Source organism: Ascidiella aspersa, chromosome 6 (assembly GCF_963924565.1).
Source record: "Ascidiella aspersa chromosome 6, kaAscAspe10.2, whole genome shotgun sequence".
Lineage (NCBI taxonomy): Eukaryota > Metazoa > Chordata > Ascidiacea > Phlebobranchia > Ascidiidae > Ascidiella > Ascidiella aspersa.
Genome location: NC_139452.1, coordinates 29,963,744 through 29,979,926, shown reverse-complemented (window position 1 = coordinate 29,979,926; position 16,183 = coordinate 29,963,744). Strand labels below are relative to the sequence as shown.

Genomic DNA, 16,183 nt, shown 5'->3' with positions numbered 1-16,183 from the left:
CAATTATAAATATATCTTTTGTTGCTTTTATTTACTTTTTCTCGCAAACATATTTTTGTTTGCATAAACACTTTCATTGTAGTTAATATGCGCTATTTAAATTATTACTCGTGTTTTTTCGCATAATAAAATTGTTTACCTCATAATTTTTGTGGAATTGATTTGGCCACACTGAATACTAGCCCTAAGCTCCCGCCCGAATAAACGGCAAAACGTTTTCGCCCATTTTTTCTATTTAATCGAATAAGGGTGTATGAACATTTCAGAAAAAAAATTATATTTATTGGATTCGGAATGGTTAAAATTGAAGTCTAACAACGTCATGTGTAAAATGTCCGGATGAAATAAAAAAATTAACTTATCGGGGGAAGACCAATAAAAATAATATCGTATCTAAGATATATACGACAATAAAATGTAAACAAAAACATCTTACTTCAATCAAAATGAATAAATCAATGTTTAAGGCCTAAACTTTTGGCTGTTTAGTAAATACAGATGGATAATTTATTAGATTGCACACAGATATATCTACTCACTCTTACAACGCTAAACTGCAATATTGGTGGGTTACCTGTATGTGCGACTGGCTGGGCTTCGGAAAATTTCGGACGAGCTCGGATCCATTCGCAAAGTGACTGGCTCCCTCGGAACGAATCCAGCATATGCGGGCAACTTACGGTGTCTACACCTGTCGTACACGTAATGTTAGTTGTTAGTAATCGCACAGAATTGCAACCTTTTTATGGACTGGAATTTTGTGAAACTAAATTTTATGAAGATTAAGCATTACTAAAAGTCATATAAAGAGATATTCGAAACTTTTAAAATGCTACCTACTTCTGTATGGGCTTTGATATTCTTGCCACACATTACTACAGACTCCAGCCATTATGCTCCAACGTTTGAGAAACAATTAAAAAAAATCAAAAATCAAAAGAAATTTGAACATCTGGCGCGTATAGTGGATTTTTTTCAATTTTTCAAAGATCACGTCATAAAGTTACCAAATAGCATGACGTCACAAAGGTACATCTCACCGTGGCCCCACAAAAAAGAAGTCCGACGCGCAGTTTGTTTATTGTGTTATTACATCACAAAGATGTAATCGATTCGCGCAGCAAAAAACTTACATGGCTGATAATAGGGCGAAGTTAAGTACTTGTTCCACTCTGCTGGATACTTTTATTTTATGTCAAAACTAAGCGTGGAGTAATTTCAAACTAATGCAGCATTTAGTTTTATTTAGCCTTATCTAAGTAAAATGTTAAATGAGCTGGGAATCAATTATTGCTAAAATACAATTTCAATCGTAATCTTTAAACAATGATACACTGATCGTAAAAAATGTATTTTCTATTTGTAAGTTTACACTACAATATTAGTTAAACTATCATTATGTAAGATGGATTGTAAACATTTTATTACAAATGTTATACAATTTCAATCGTAATTCCTGATGAGAGAGGAAATAGGCTATTCTTAAAGCGAAATTTATTTCTTAAGTTGAAATTTATACTTAATTTTACGTCACCGAGATTACAATATCAACATAACTATCATGATGAAATATGGATTGTGATCATTTCATTACAAGCGTACTATTAAATATCGTAATCTACAACAAGGAAAAATAGAAATCGTAAACTAAATATATTTCTTATTTATAAGCTCAATTTAATTCACGTCAATAAAAGTACAATCTCGATTAAACCATCATTATAGTAAGATGGGTTGTAAGCATTTTATTACAATGGGCTACAATTTCAATCGTAATCCATAACAAGGAAGGATCGGCTAATCGTAATTGTTCCGGCCAGATTATCCGCGTGTAATTGCTCACATTAATCCAAACTTTCTCTCGCGCTTTCAAGTATAAAAGCAGCGAACATCGGGCTTGGAATCATCATTTGCATCTGCAAGATTCAGCAACAACTACCTTCATCTACCTTCCACTCATCCGATCTACTTCAGTCATGGAAATCTTAAACAACAGCGAGTTGGAACGGTGGGGAGTCCCCTGCATCGAGAAGCTTTTCTCTAATGATCCTCAACTTCGAAACCACGAGAAAGATATCAGGAAGAGGTAAGAGATTTACTAGTGGAGCTCTTAAAAAAAATGTTGAAAATATAAGAAACTGATGAATAAACAAAATGCAATTTAGTTCACATTGCGACCTAAATTGTTTAATTCATGCTTTTTCATAACTCAAAATAACAAGAACCGAATTTGTTACATTTATTCTATTATAGGATTCTCAAATCTTTTCCCACATTTGTTTTTTTCTCTATCTCTAGATATGGAATGTTCGAGAAAACGAAGATGTGTATTGACGAGCAAGAAGGACTGGATGTGTTCAGCGAGAGTTACAAGGAATACGGGCTGGTGGTCGGGCAAGACGGTGGCCTGATGTGTAGGGAGTGGGTGCCCAATGCAAAGGCTGTCTACATCAAGGGAGAGTTCAGTAAGAACTTATTGTTGAAATATTTCTATATATTTGTGCCATGGACAGTGCAACGTTGGTTGATATATTAAGGCTTGTTGGGATCACGCACCTTTCACAATAATGACTCGAAGCTAGCCCATAGCGGTCCAAAATTGCCTAGGTTATTTAATCAAACTGTTTATTGTATGCTTGATCTAGTGAATCAACAATAAGATTTTAGACTGATGATAAATAAATTGGAAACAACTTTTCTAGGTGCCCCCAAAAATGGTAAATATGGCTTAAAGGTTTTTTTTCGGTGATGTTAAAAAGCATGATTCTAGCAGAAACTACGCTTTAATAAACAATAAAATGCAATACCTTATAATAAAAGCTCGATGCATAAATCTCATGGTAAAATAGATGTCTTTGTCTGAGTAGACAAATGTAGTAAAAAGTTGCTAAGATAACGTTCATGTACTTACTTTCAGACAACTGGGAGCGACTTCGATATGAGGAGGTTGGGTTTGGGAAGTGGCAGCTTTACATTCCCCCAAACAGCGACAGAACTTGCCCGATCAAACATCTCAGTGAAATAAAGGTAAAACACATTCAAACATAACTTTAAACTAGAACAACGTTTGCCTGGTTAGGTTAATCGAATACACACATCCTAATGAACTAAACGTGAAGCATGTTCGAATTGAACCCACTCTAAAATTAGAACACTGGGTTAGAATAACCGCAATCAGACTGGATGCTTTCTGGTGTTCTCACGAAATCGAGCAGATATCGTTAACAGTGCGCCTCCGACTTAACTGATTCAAATATACACAAGTTTGTATAGGGTTTATTTAGATTAATATTGGACCCAGTTCTTCCTAAATGAAACATATTTTCTATTACCCTACGATACTAATTGTGTGCTGTGATGTTATACTTTCAATGCACGTTTATTCATTTTCTTCAGTATAAAATTAAACACCTCTGCAACCTTACCAAAAACTACCCTTGCGTATGTTTTCAGCTTGTTATTGAGACCAAGGACAACCAGTATCTGGAGCGGGTATCCCCCTGGGCTGAATACGTCGTTCAGAGGGGAAACACCTTTAGGTGGTTATTCTGGAATCCTCCAAGGAACCAAACTTGTCACGAGGCAAGTCGATAAAGAAGTTTCGGATAAATCAAATAGAAAGGATAAATATACCAAAACAATTTAGAACAAATAACATTAACCATTCGCACAAAACAAATACTGAGATAAAGTCCAAAATGAAATGTTTAATTTTTATTTTAAAGTAATTAGATAAATCCTTGTAATACTTCAAATTAAAGAAAAAGTCATTAAGCCTATTTTTACAATTCCAGTTTACCCACAAACTATTTCAGTAACAAGTTTAACATTCAATGAGAATATCAAAGCTTATACACAAGTAGGTATTATTTATTTTAAACCACATGAACAACGAGTTATTCGAAACGTTCAAAATTCTGTTTAACATTTTAAAGTTCCAATTTAACGTTTTCCTTTCACAATGTAAGTTACCGTGTTATTTTCACTCCAGTTGGCGAGCCCCCGCCTCCCCAAGCCTTCTCGCCTTCGTATTTACGAAGCTCACACACTGATCTCTATAAAACCTGGATAGCGCAACTAGTGGTTGAAAATTGAAGCCAATTAGAACGCTGAAACTCCATCTTGAAAAGGTCCTAAAGTGCGTAAATTTTGCATTACGGCTTATGGAGAAAGGTGCTAGTAACAGCGTTTTCCGACTATTTATTAACATTTGTTACTTAAAATTAATGGTTTCTAAGGCTGCAAGCCATACTCTAATCATTTGGAAGAGAAAAAAACCTAATACTGTATAATTAACGCAAAAATCGGCATTTTTAGAACGACGAAACCTGTGCCTATATATATTCAATATATAGGCACGGCGCTGGTCTAGAATCCTACCACAATTATTAAATCAACGCACAATATTTGGGTTAGGGTGCGAGTTGGCCTTTGGATTTGGGTGGTTCAGGTATTATTATATTCATTATTGACCCACCCTAACCCAAAACGCTAACACACACCCTAACACAAATTATGTGCGTTGAATTCAATTTTATTATTTTGGCACATAACGTTAATACAACAACAAATGCAATAAGAATATTATGCCAGGAGGCACCGATACAACCAACAGGTTTACCGGTCAAGGTTCCCCTTTCACTATATATAATGATTTTAAATTGATATCAATATTTCCCCATACCACTGGTCCTTAGTAGCCAAGTGATCTCTGCTCTAGTGATGTGTTTGTGCGAGGTAAAAATAATTGCCTAGTATCCTTTAACCTAGTAACATGATCGTGTATATCAGAAATTTTAGTAAAGTAAGAGCTAAATGTGCGAGGTAGAGCATTGCTGTGGAATTTGTGCATAAATTTCCCAAATTCTAATTTATATATTTCTGAAATTTTAAGTAATTGCAATTCCTTAAAAAGTTTTGTCGGGTCATCGTTGTGGTATAATTCTAGGTCAGTATGATTTTTTTCCCACTTCAATGCCACCCAACCTTTCAGCTTAGTCTTTGATTGAGAAGCTGCTGGTAAAACTCTGGAGTATAGACAGTTACCGGCCAGAAATTTATTAATAGTAATTTTGAGCACAACGTGAACAGATTGGCCATTTTCTGTCTATTTTTTTCTTAGGAGGCACTGACAGTGGCATGTATATAAATACTTTTGAAGTAGCTATTTTTCACAAATTCAAACTAGATGGGTAACACTAATTTATGGAAAGATAAATGGTCGGAACGCTCACAGTATTCTTATTAAATATAATAACACTTGACCCACCTTCACCCAAACGCTAACCCCAACTGTAACCCAAATATTGTGCGTTGGTTTAATAATTGTTTTAACGGGGTAACACTTAAATTATTGAGCGTTCCGACCATTCATCATTCCGTAAATTAGTATTACCCAACTATAGATGGGTAATGAGAATCGACTGCTGATGATAATATTTGAATATGTATTGCAGTTGACCAGTTTTGCTTTAACTATCCAAATAAAGTATAAAAATGCCAGGCATGCAATGCTGTGCGTTTGGTTGCCTAAAGCGCAAACGCAAAAAAGCTAGTAGAAGTGACAGTGATGGTAGCTCGGATGAAGAAACAGTCCTAAAGAGAAAATTTCCGAGAACTTTTCAAGTATGATAATTATAATAGATGTCAGAAATATCCAGTTTGAGTGTTGTCTTACTGGTTATAAAACTCATAATAACTGTAGTAGTATAGCCAATCTTTGAAAATGGTTTTCTTGGTCAGTGTTGTAGATGTATTTCAATTTGGTACATCTTTACTATGCTGGTTGATAATACTGTTTTTGACCAACAACGCTTATAATCAGTTGGCCCTGTAAATATACATACTTTTAATAAATGCAGTTAGCTAAGATAGTTGCAGATTGAATATTAGTTTACCTACTCACTTAGCTAATTGAAAATATTAGTTCTTAATTTAGCTTAACTTTCAGTTACTAGTTACTTATAAGCTATGAGGACAGATTAAAGTCGTTAGTATTAGACAGGTTTTAATACTAGTAATTAGCATTTAGAAGTCACATCAATTTCTATATAATTATTACAAATCACTTCCGTAGAATTTTAGAAGTATTTCTCTATTATAGATGAGTTATGTAATAGTACTCTTGACAGATTTCCAGCAGATCAGGAAAGAAAAAATCTTTGGGTGGCAAACATTCACCGTAGCAATTGGGCGCCGACGAAATATTCGATGGTGTGTTCCGACCATTTTGCTAAGAAAAAAATAATTCGGACTGGATATAAAGTGCGACTTGCCAGCGATGCGGTTCCGACCAGACATAAAAAATTTCCAAAATACTTAAAAAAGGTAGATATATACATTCTATATATATGTATATAAACATACCATACTGATAATATCAGAGCTGATAGACATGTCTAATAACTAAATTGCTATACTATACTATAGTAGTTTAGTTATTAGAAACCTCGCATCAGCTCCAAAATTACCTGGATAGTCATTCCATGCTTAATTTAAAGAGCCGGAAACCCAACACAGATTATTAATTTATAAATTTCAAATATTCACTAATATTTAATATTTATTAACTAGGTATAAAAAAATTTCAATTAAATGGTTTTGTTTCATGAAATACACATAATAATAAAGGACCATTTTTCAAATGTGTCCCTCAGGCCCCAGGGGGCCACAAAGAAGTCTTCAGGGGGCAACAGACATGTCATATTTTAATTTTTAGTTAGTTAAACCATTTTGTTTTGGTTTGCGGTATGTCCAGAGACCTGACTTATAAAAGGGGGCATGACTTATAAAAGGCTGAGAACCACTGGTCTTTATGTGGCAATATGCCTAATAATATTTATATTTTGTACAAATGTACTGATTAATTTAATTACTTTCTTGATTGTCCTGTAAAATATCTAGCTATTTCTAAATATAATTTTTTCGAACCCATCGATTTAGTTTGTCAAAGTTAGACAAGCCATAAAAATTAAAAGTGCCACTATAGCTGGAGTCTGTTGCAAAATTATTTTCCCTTTGAGGTCTTTGATAGATGGGTGCAAAAATTTTGAAAAACTTTAAATTAAATGTGGAATGACCTATATAACAAATTAGGGTATTACAATGAACGACATTTATAGTTAAACATTAAAAAATACTATGTAAAAAGTAAACATTTGTGACACACCACTGTGTATCCTAAGCAAAATGTATTAAATATTATTTAAAAAAAACTAAAGCACCCTAAGATTGAACATTAACTACATTGTAAACTAAAACACAATTGAAGTTTAAATAAAGTGTAAAACTTTTTTTAGCAAACAAAAGAAAGAAAAGTACCAAATGCCAGACTACAAGTGCTAGGATCAACCAACCAACTTAAGATTCCCAAGAACTACATAATACATGACCATCATTACTGCTTGAACATTTATTCGAAAAACGAAGATAACAAATTGAAAGAAAGCAATGAAAAAATTATACGATTAAAAAAGAAAATGAAAGTTGCAAGACAAAAAGCGAGAAGATTAAAATTGAAGGTCAATTCTTTAAAGGGGATTATTAGAATTTTAAAGGATAAAAATTTAATTTCAACTCGCTGTGAAAACATGTTAAAGCAGTGTTTAGCAGAGGTACCATTTGAACTATTAACAAGAATCAAAAAAACAAAATCTGGCAAAGGATTTAAATATTCAGCAGCTTTAAAATCATTTGCACTTACTCTACAATTTTATTCCTCTAAAGCATACGAATTTGTCCGTAAAATTTTCGATTTTTCATTACCTCACCAAGCCCAGATTCGAAAATGGTACGGCAAAATAGATGCGGATCCAGGATTTACAAAACCAGCTTTTATTGCAATTAAAGAAAAGGTGAGAATCGCCCACAACAATGGTAAACAAGTTATGTGCTCCCTTATGTTTGACGAGATGTCTATTAGGAAACATATTGCTTGGAATGGTAAAAAGTTTCGTGGTTTTGTAGATCATGGAAATGGTCTCTATGATGACGACTCTTTACCATATGCGAAGGATGTTCTCGTTTTAATGGTTGTATGTATTAATAGTGGTTGGAAGGTGCCATGTGCAAATTTTTTTGTAGATGGCTTAAGTGGTGCAGAGCGTGCAAACATCGTCAAAATATGTATTCAGCGTGTTTCATACACTGGTGCAAAGGTAGTATCTCTGACATGCGACGGTCTTTCTTGTCATTTCACTATGTTACGAGAACTCGGTGCATCTATGATACCAGGTTGCTTAACAGCAAACTTTAAACATCCCTCGAACAAAACCGAGCGGATTTATGTTCTTCTTGATGTTTGCCATATGCTTAAACTTGTGCGAAATACTTTTGCTGATTGGGGAATTTTGGTAGATGGAGATGGAGGAAAAATCAAATGGCAATACATTATTGCATTGCAAAAACTCCAACAAAATGAAGGTTTGCGTTTGGGCAACAAGCTTAAGCTGGCACACATCAAATGGCAGCAGCAAAAAATGAAGGTAAACCTTGCAGCACAGGCATTGAGTTCTAGTGTGGCTGATGCCATCCAATTTTGTGCAGAGAATTTAAAACTAAAGGAATTTAAGGGATGTGCACCAACTGTCAGGTTCTTACGAATGTTTGATCGTTTATTTGACATTTTAAATTCAAGAAATCCCCTCGCCAAAGATTTTAAGTCTGCCCTTCGGATTGCGAATAAGTTTGTATGGGATCCCTTTCTTTCAGAATGTTTTACTTACATAATGCAGTTAAAAACAACTGACAGCACTCCAATGCACATTTCCAGAAGAAAAACTGGTTTTGTTGGTTTTTTAGCCTGTATCCAGAGCACAAAAGGTTTGTTCGATAACTTGGTAGGCAGAGCCAATGCTCCACTAAGTTATTTGTTAATGTACAAGTTTAGCCAAGATCACCTAGAATTGTTTTTCAGTGCTGTCCGAACTGCTGGTGGCTGCAATAATAACCCAACAGCACAACAGTTCACAGCAGCCTTCCAAGCGTCTTTTGATGAGAAGCTGTATTAAAGGTACAAATGGTAATTGCTCCAACCAGGATTCAACAACAATTCTGGATGTAAGCGACACCTGTAAAACAAATTATACGGAGGTAAAGTTAACTGATGTGGCATTAATTAAAAAATATGACCTCATTGAAAGTCTGCCCATTTCAACAGACCATGATTACTGTGACAGTCCAAACATAAAAATTTTATCAGAATATAAAAAAGCAGCTATTACATACATAGCTGGGTATGTTGCAAAGATGGCAAAAAAACAAACAACATGTTTTACCTGCTCCTTGGCACTTGGTTCCCAGAAAATGATAGCACAACCCAGTTTTTTGACATTCAAAGACAGAGGAGGTCTTATGAAACCATCAGAAAGTGTAATTAGGGTGTGCTCTGACACTGAAAAATGCTTCTTAAGATTGTTGGCATGTTCTGGTGGAAAATTACCGATTAATACAGGAATTCCAGATGCCATTGCAACATCAGTATTACACAGTATTAATGCATCCCAATTATTTCCTGATTTAGATAGTCACATGTTTGACAGTACAGTGATGGATAATCATGTCTTTCAACTAATCAAAGTTGTATCGAAGTGCTACAGTAAGATAAGGCTGTACCATCTTGGAAAGGAAACCTCTGAAAAAATAGTGGGAGAAAAAATAAGAAAAAAGCTTAGCAAGCTAGTTTTATTTAACAATCAATAAGTTTTATTAATCACATGTTCACTTGTTGTTTTAAATTTGTACTATTTGTTTATTGCTACTGTTGTTAAATATTTTTCAATTATTGCGTTTTTTCCTTTGCTGCAAGCAACCAAGTTACTTTTAAAACCGACTGTGTCAGTCTATAGAAGTATATGCAAAAATATGGCTTCAGGACATCCAATAAAATGCATCCTTGGGTTTTTTACATTATAACCTGGTTAAGGATATCCTAGCCGAACACGAGTTTTGTTCCATGTCTGTCTACAAAATAAAATAAAACTTAAATAGAAGCCTTTACATAACAAAAATGCAGAGCATTATTTTAGTAGTATTATAGTTTTAACTCAAAAGTAACCAACAAGCAGAAAGAATTGAACAAAAGATTTAATAAAAGATAAGTATAGTTGAGTGTAAAACTGTCATACTGGTTTAGTCTCGTAAAAAAACACAAAAAATAGGTGCTTTTAACGTTTTTTTTATTTCTAAATAGTCAGATATTGGCTTGTCGCTTTAGAAACCACCAACTTTAAGTTATAAGTAGTCTAAAAATAAATGGGAAAAATACACTGGTTCAGTCGTCTTTAAAAAGCAGATTTTTGCGTTAATTATACAGTTTTATTTATTTTTTCTCCTTTAAATAATTGAAGTATGGCTTGCGGCCTTAGAAACCACTAATTTTAAGTCACAAGCATTCCTAAATAGTCAGAAAACGCTGTCACTAACACCCTTCTCCATAAGGCGTAATGCAAATTTTGCGCATTTTAGGACCTTTACAAGATGGCGTTTCAGCCTTCTAATTGGCTTCAAAAACCGCTCACGCGTGCCGCTAGTTGCGCTATCCAGGTTTTATAGAGATCAGTGAGCTCACATCGGGATCGGATCGAATCGTTGTGACGTTTCCAGCTACCGGCGTTTCACTAGCGAGGTGCTTCCCCGCATCCGAGATCAGGGCTACAACTGCGTGTTGTTGATGGCGATCATGGAACACCAGGACTACTCCAGCGCCGGATACCACGTATCAAACTACTTCGCTGCATCAAGGTAAAACGGAAACTGGGAAAGTTGTTATTTATTTCAACAATTTTTACATCAGTAAAAATAGGAACTATTTGAAGTTGATTATTGCCCTTGAGATATATTTTAATTTTTGCTTATCTGTGAAAGTTGAATCCTGATTTGTTCTATAATGCTTAAAGTAGTTAAAATAGGAACAATTTCTTCCCTTACGTTGCAGTTATTTTACGAATTGTGATGTACTTTGTGTGACGAGCAGTTCATCATTTTTAAACTCGTTTTTCTCCGCAGTCGTTTTGGAACTCCTGAGGATTTAAAGGAATTGATTAAAGTCGCCCACGAGATGGGATTGTACGTCATAATGGACGTCATGCATGGGCGAGCAAGCACGAGGGGAGGTCTTAACTTCTTTGGCGGATCGGATGACTGCTTCTTCCGTCCGGACCACCAGGGTAGCGGTGAAGAGAATGGAGTGAAGAAGTTCGACCACAAAAAGTAGGGGGTTGTTTTCTTAAACTACTGCTTCTGTTTGGTATAAATTGTTTTTCTAAATAAACTTACCAGACAAAAGTTTGTCAGACATAACCAATCAAATTTTAATGTACTTTTGTTTTTAACTTGAGGTAATTTTTTTTTAGTAAAAGTTTATCTCAAAATTAAAAAAAGGACGCAACTTAGGTTATTTAGGTAACACAAATGTAATTTTTCTTATATTTCATCACTTAGATGGGAGGTTCTTCGATTCCTGTTGTCCAACCTACGTCACTACTTGGACCGGTTCCGCTTCGATGGTTTCAGATTCAGTGGTGTGACGTCATTGATCTACCAAGGTCGTTCTGAAGGTGAGATTTTGAGCAAATGCCTAATGAGTAGACGCCATACCTAGACACAGATTTGCGACATTATTCCATCCGCAGTCTTGCTTAAACCTTATGTACTTCAACACACTGTTTCGTATTGTTAACTTTTAAAACGTCATTTATTGGTACGGCAAGGAACCACTGTGTTATCCTCTGAAATTGAACCTTTACATACAATAGGCTATACTACTTTTGTCTAACTAACCAGCAATACTTAATCCCATCTCTTTGCATTGCAGATCGTCGCTTCACCGATGATTATCGCCAGTACTTTGGTCTGCACATGAACCTTGAAGCCCAGGCCTATCTAATGCTGGCCAACGATATGATCCATCGATACTATCCCAATGCTATCACCATTGCTGATGTAAGTGGATCGAAAAGCTGTTGAAAATTGATTTATTATAGGATAAGCGACCAATTCAATTTACAGGGTTTCTTGTTAAGCTTGAAAATCCCCCAAAACATCACAAAGTTAATGAGAGCCATTTGTGGGAACGATATTTACTCGTTAACAAAGTCCTAGCAAGTACTTTTCTTAGAAACAGGTTCACATTTTAGCGATTTGTATGCTCGGGTTGACAAAATTTTAAAAAGTGTAAAGATTTTTAATTAAGAAAGCCTTCATGCAGTGCGATATAATGAAATCGGTAACTTTCGTTCTAAATGTGGACCGAAAATTATTGTGTGTTTTTGTAGGAACACTCTGGATTCCCAAGCCTGACTCGACCAGTTCGTGAAGGTGGATCTGGGTTCGATTACAGAGTTGCTGATGACATACCAGAACAATGGATGAAGGTAACATTATTGAACACCCCCGAGTAATACATTTTTTGGATATGTCTCACAATCACGGTGGTTTAAACGTGTTCAACATGGTGTTGTCTGACGAGCAGAAAATGTATTTTTATCACGAGCGCGACAAAGCTCAAGCAACACCTGTCACTTTTATGTAGTCATTACAATGATCTGTTTTCCACCAGCAACAGTAAATGAATTATCTAATGTTTTCACCAGATGTTGAGCGAATGTAGAGACGAGGATTGGAGCATGGAACGAGTTTGTTCTATGATGTCACAACGACGTCCATCTGAACGTTATGTCACATACCCAGAAAACCACAAGCAGGTAAATGTTAAAAAACTCTAACGGAAAAATACTTCGTTTTTCTTTTAGTTAGAGATAAACACATGATTCAAAGACAGTTTTTCTCACCCGTTTTAGTTTAATTTTTAAGTTGTTTGATAGTCACAAGTTATAAAAGGAAAGTGCATTTTGCTGGGAATATTCTTTAGGCGTAATCTGTATCTGTCTTTTTGATTTTGTTTTTTTGTATGAAAGAGTTTTCGAAATAAAACGTTTAGTTTGAAGCAAAGACATTTTGATGATAAAAAGAAAATTATAAGTTCCATTACGTAAGTTGTAAATATTACAATCGACACATTGTTTTTTTGCAATGTATGTATTTTGTAAAGTGCCTGTCTAAAGTAGATTTCCTGGTTTTATAAAAAAAAGTAATTTTGACCTTAGGTCTACTTGCATTACTTACATTTTCCGTTTAATTTTTGCAGAGCATTTATTTCAAGAAATCTCTGGCTCTTCAGTTGATGGGTGGAGAGTCGATGATTGACAACCGACAGCTGTCAATCAAGCTCGATCGTGGCATGAGCTTGCACAAGCTGATCAGACTCATCACGAGTTCGTTTTCCGGACAAGCGTACATGAACTTTATGGGTAAGTGAAAGAAGTTATTAGAAGTTTAACAGAGCGTATGGCAAAGTTGGCCTAAGTGAAATCACGCTGCGATATGAATCGAGCAGATTTTAATTTGGTGGAAGTATGAAGAAAATCTTTTGTTTAACCTTGTTTTTAGTAATTTATCCCAAACTCTTGTTTGTGACTAATGTCTAGACTATTTCAATTGTTCCAATGAATTTAATTACTTATGTGAACGTTGTAACAGTGAGGGCTAGTATTTGATATTAGTTTCAAAAAAATTAAGTGCTTTAGATTAAACCCAAACACAGTTTACCGTTTTGAAAGTTTTAAACTATTCCAAGCCACTTTGGTTGATTAATGATACAGACATCTTTAGGTCTATTTCTATTTCAACTCATAGAGAACGAGTGTGGTCATATATCTCAATAATCTTTCGTTTAGTCTTTTAATCGTCAAGCTCTCCTGTATCTAAATAATCCACCACCTATTCACAGGCAACGAGTTTGGCCACCCGGGTTGGGTTGATCTCTCTTGCCCACAAAAGCACAACAAGCATGATCAGCTTTCCAGGAGAGATTTGCGACTGGCAGATGACAACTCGCTCACTCACAAGTTGCTTAACCGATTCGACGCAGCAATGAACAAACTCGAGCAGAGATTCGCCTGGCTTCAAGCGTCTCCTGTGAGTTAATATTGAGAACTTAATCAGTGTTTAACTTTTGCATTTTGTCCTGTCAAACTGTTACTTCCAAAGACCTCTTAACCGTAGAAGAAATAATTGTATATAACATCCGATATAAATCCCAAAAATTGCTCATAAGTTCTTTCACGTGAAAGTCTTGGCCAAAAAATATATCCCTAAATATTTCGTTTTGACCGTTTGATGATTGTCGATTCATCACGCTTCATAATATTGAAGGTTAGACAATATAAAGTATATGGTGTTTCCTATACATTGTTAGCGTAACATTAATTAAAAAGATTATAAATAATCACGCACTTATCTCGTTTCACTCGTCGAATATCTAGAGTTTTTTTTTTCAGGCGTCTTTAAGCCGACAGCACAACGACGATAAAGTGATAGTGTTCGAACGAGCTGGACTTGTCTTTATGTTCAACTTCCATCCAACAAAGAGCTACCCCGACTACAGGATCGGAATACAAAGACCTGGAAAGTAAGAATCTATCCTGCTGTATATTTCAGGAATACTTTGGATTAATAAAAAGAAGATATAACATCCTAAAGTTAAGTGGTTAAACCAACATCTGTCGCTTTAACCACCCTCTCTTAAATATTAGTGTATAAATTTAAAGCCTTATGGAATCTAAACAAAGCCTTTAATGCTTTATTCCAATTATAAAACGTATTCTTGTTGAAAATCGCTTGTTTTAATGAACATTCAGTGAAACAGACAAACTGTTACAAATATATCTTAGATGTTAAATTATTTTTTTAACTATGTAAGATAAAGATTTTGGCCGGGAAACTTTATATAGCTTGTCGTTTCCTAGATATAACATCTAGTGCTGTAAAACTTATAGGATATTAAATTAATAGATGTTAAACTATGTAAGATATAGCTTGATGATATAAAGCTTGTTATTTTCTTACCCCCAGATACAGGATCGTCCTTGACAGCGATGATAAGTTGTTTGGAGGTCATGGAAGAAACCAGTCTTCGGTTGAATTCCACTCCCAGCCGCAGGGATGCGACAACAGATCCTGCTCACTCATGGTAAGAGCACGAACGGTAACAACATAATTAAACAATTAATTACACAACAATAAACACTGAAAAGAAGCTTGAAAAAATATCTTTTTTAAAAATGTATTGTAACTTTAATACTGCAAATTAGTTATAAACTATGAAAGGACAATCAACCCATTAAACTTCTACAATCTTTTTACTTTTATAAAGCAATATTAGGAAGATAATTATTTTTTCATAATGGAAATATTACAATTTATAAGTTAGATTTAATGACCATTTTATAAAACGAATCTACAATCTAACTAATATAAGATGTACAATCTTGTTTTTAAGGATCATAGCGTTTAATGTATTTTAATCAAATTATAGTACTAAAGTGTATCAAATTATTTTATGCATTACACTCATTACAGTAAATAAGAAACTAATGATTACCTTCTTTGTTCTACTTTAGGTTTATCTGCCATCTCGATGTGCCGTTGTCATGGCAAGTAACAATGTAATTCACCGCAGTGGCAACTCATATGGTAGTGGCAACTCCTATGGTGCCAGTGGCAACTCGTATGGTGCCAGTAGCAAGTCATATGATGCCAGTGGCAAGTCATATGATGCCAGGGGCAACTCATATGGCACCAGTGGCAACTCTTATGGAGCTAGTGGCAACTCATATGGCACCAGTGGCAATTATTTTGGAGCTAGTGGCAACTCATATGGAGCCAGTGGCAACTCATATGGCAACACTGGCATCTCATATGGCACCAGTAGCAACTCATATGGCAGCAGTGGCAAGTCGTATGACACCAGTGACAACTCATATGGTGCCAGTGGCAAGTCATATGATGCCAGTGGCAACTCATATGGAGCTAATGGCAACTCATATGGCAGCAGTGGCAACTCATACGGCACCAGTGGCAACTTATATGGAGCTAGTGGCAACTCGTATGGCACCAGTGGCAACTCATATGCCAGCAATGGCATGTATTCTGGTGGCAACTTGTCAAAAAATGCTTGCCATTCGAATGGTGTCAATGGCAACAAAGGATACAGCAGTCAAGATTATGGAAATGATGGTCGATACAATACACGCTTACACAGGGGAGGATATTAAAGAAACATAAAGAAGATTATTGCAATGTTGTTATGTGTTAGTGTAGTTGTGTATTACTGAGCCTTAACATC

General features: G+C 35.2%; 2 protein-coding genes across 2 annotated transcripts; one reads left to right on the top strand and one right to left on the bottom strand.

Annotated features, from left to right (window-relative positions):
• Window positions 1–1,976: 1,976 nt before the first annotated feature.
• Window positions 1,977–16,112, top strand: LOC146141201 (1,4-alpha-glucan-branching enzyme-like). Its single transcript, XM_083392851.1, is given in 16 exon segments — window positions 1,977–2,086; window positions 2,299–2,465; window positions 2,918–3,027; window positions 3,454–3,582; window positions 3,992–4,039; window positions 10,559–10,740; window positions 11,005–11,208; window positions 11,440–11,555; window positions 11,813–11,940; window positions 12,273–12,371; window positions 12,591–12,701; window positions 13,145–13,307; window positions 13,787–13,974; window positions 14,337–14,467; window positions 14,911–15,028; window positions 15,459–16,112. Coding segments are annotated over 16 exon segments (2,658 nt in total).
• LOC146141202 (uncharacterized) lies at window positions 7,419–10,437 on the bottom strand. Its single transcript, XM_083391404.1, has 2 exons — window positions 9,276–10,437; window positions 7,419–9,068 (listed from the first exon to the last, which is right to left on the bottom strand). Exons 1-2 carry the CDS (start codon window positions 9,465–9,467, stop codon window positions 8,898–8,900), a joined length of 363 nt encoding a protein of 120 aa, XP_083247530.1. The 5' UTR covers window positions 9,468–10,437; the 3' UTR covers window positions 7,419–8,897.
• Window positions 16,113–16,183: the final 71 nt, after the last annotated feature.

Bases quoted from the DNA above. Each gene is read 5' to 3' on its own strand.
- LOC146141202 (XM_083391404.1), bottom strand. From the start codon at position 9,467: ATGGCATCTGGAATTCCTGTATTAATCGGTAATTTTCCACCAGAACAT. The intron at 9,069-9,275 runs GTAAAACATGTT...TTTGTTTTACAG, and splicing joins AACCAAGTGCCAAGGAGCAG to GTGTCGCTTACATCCAGAAT.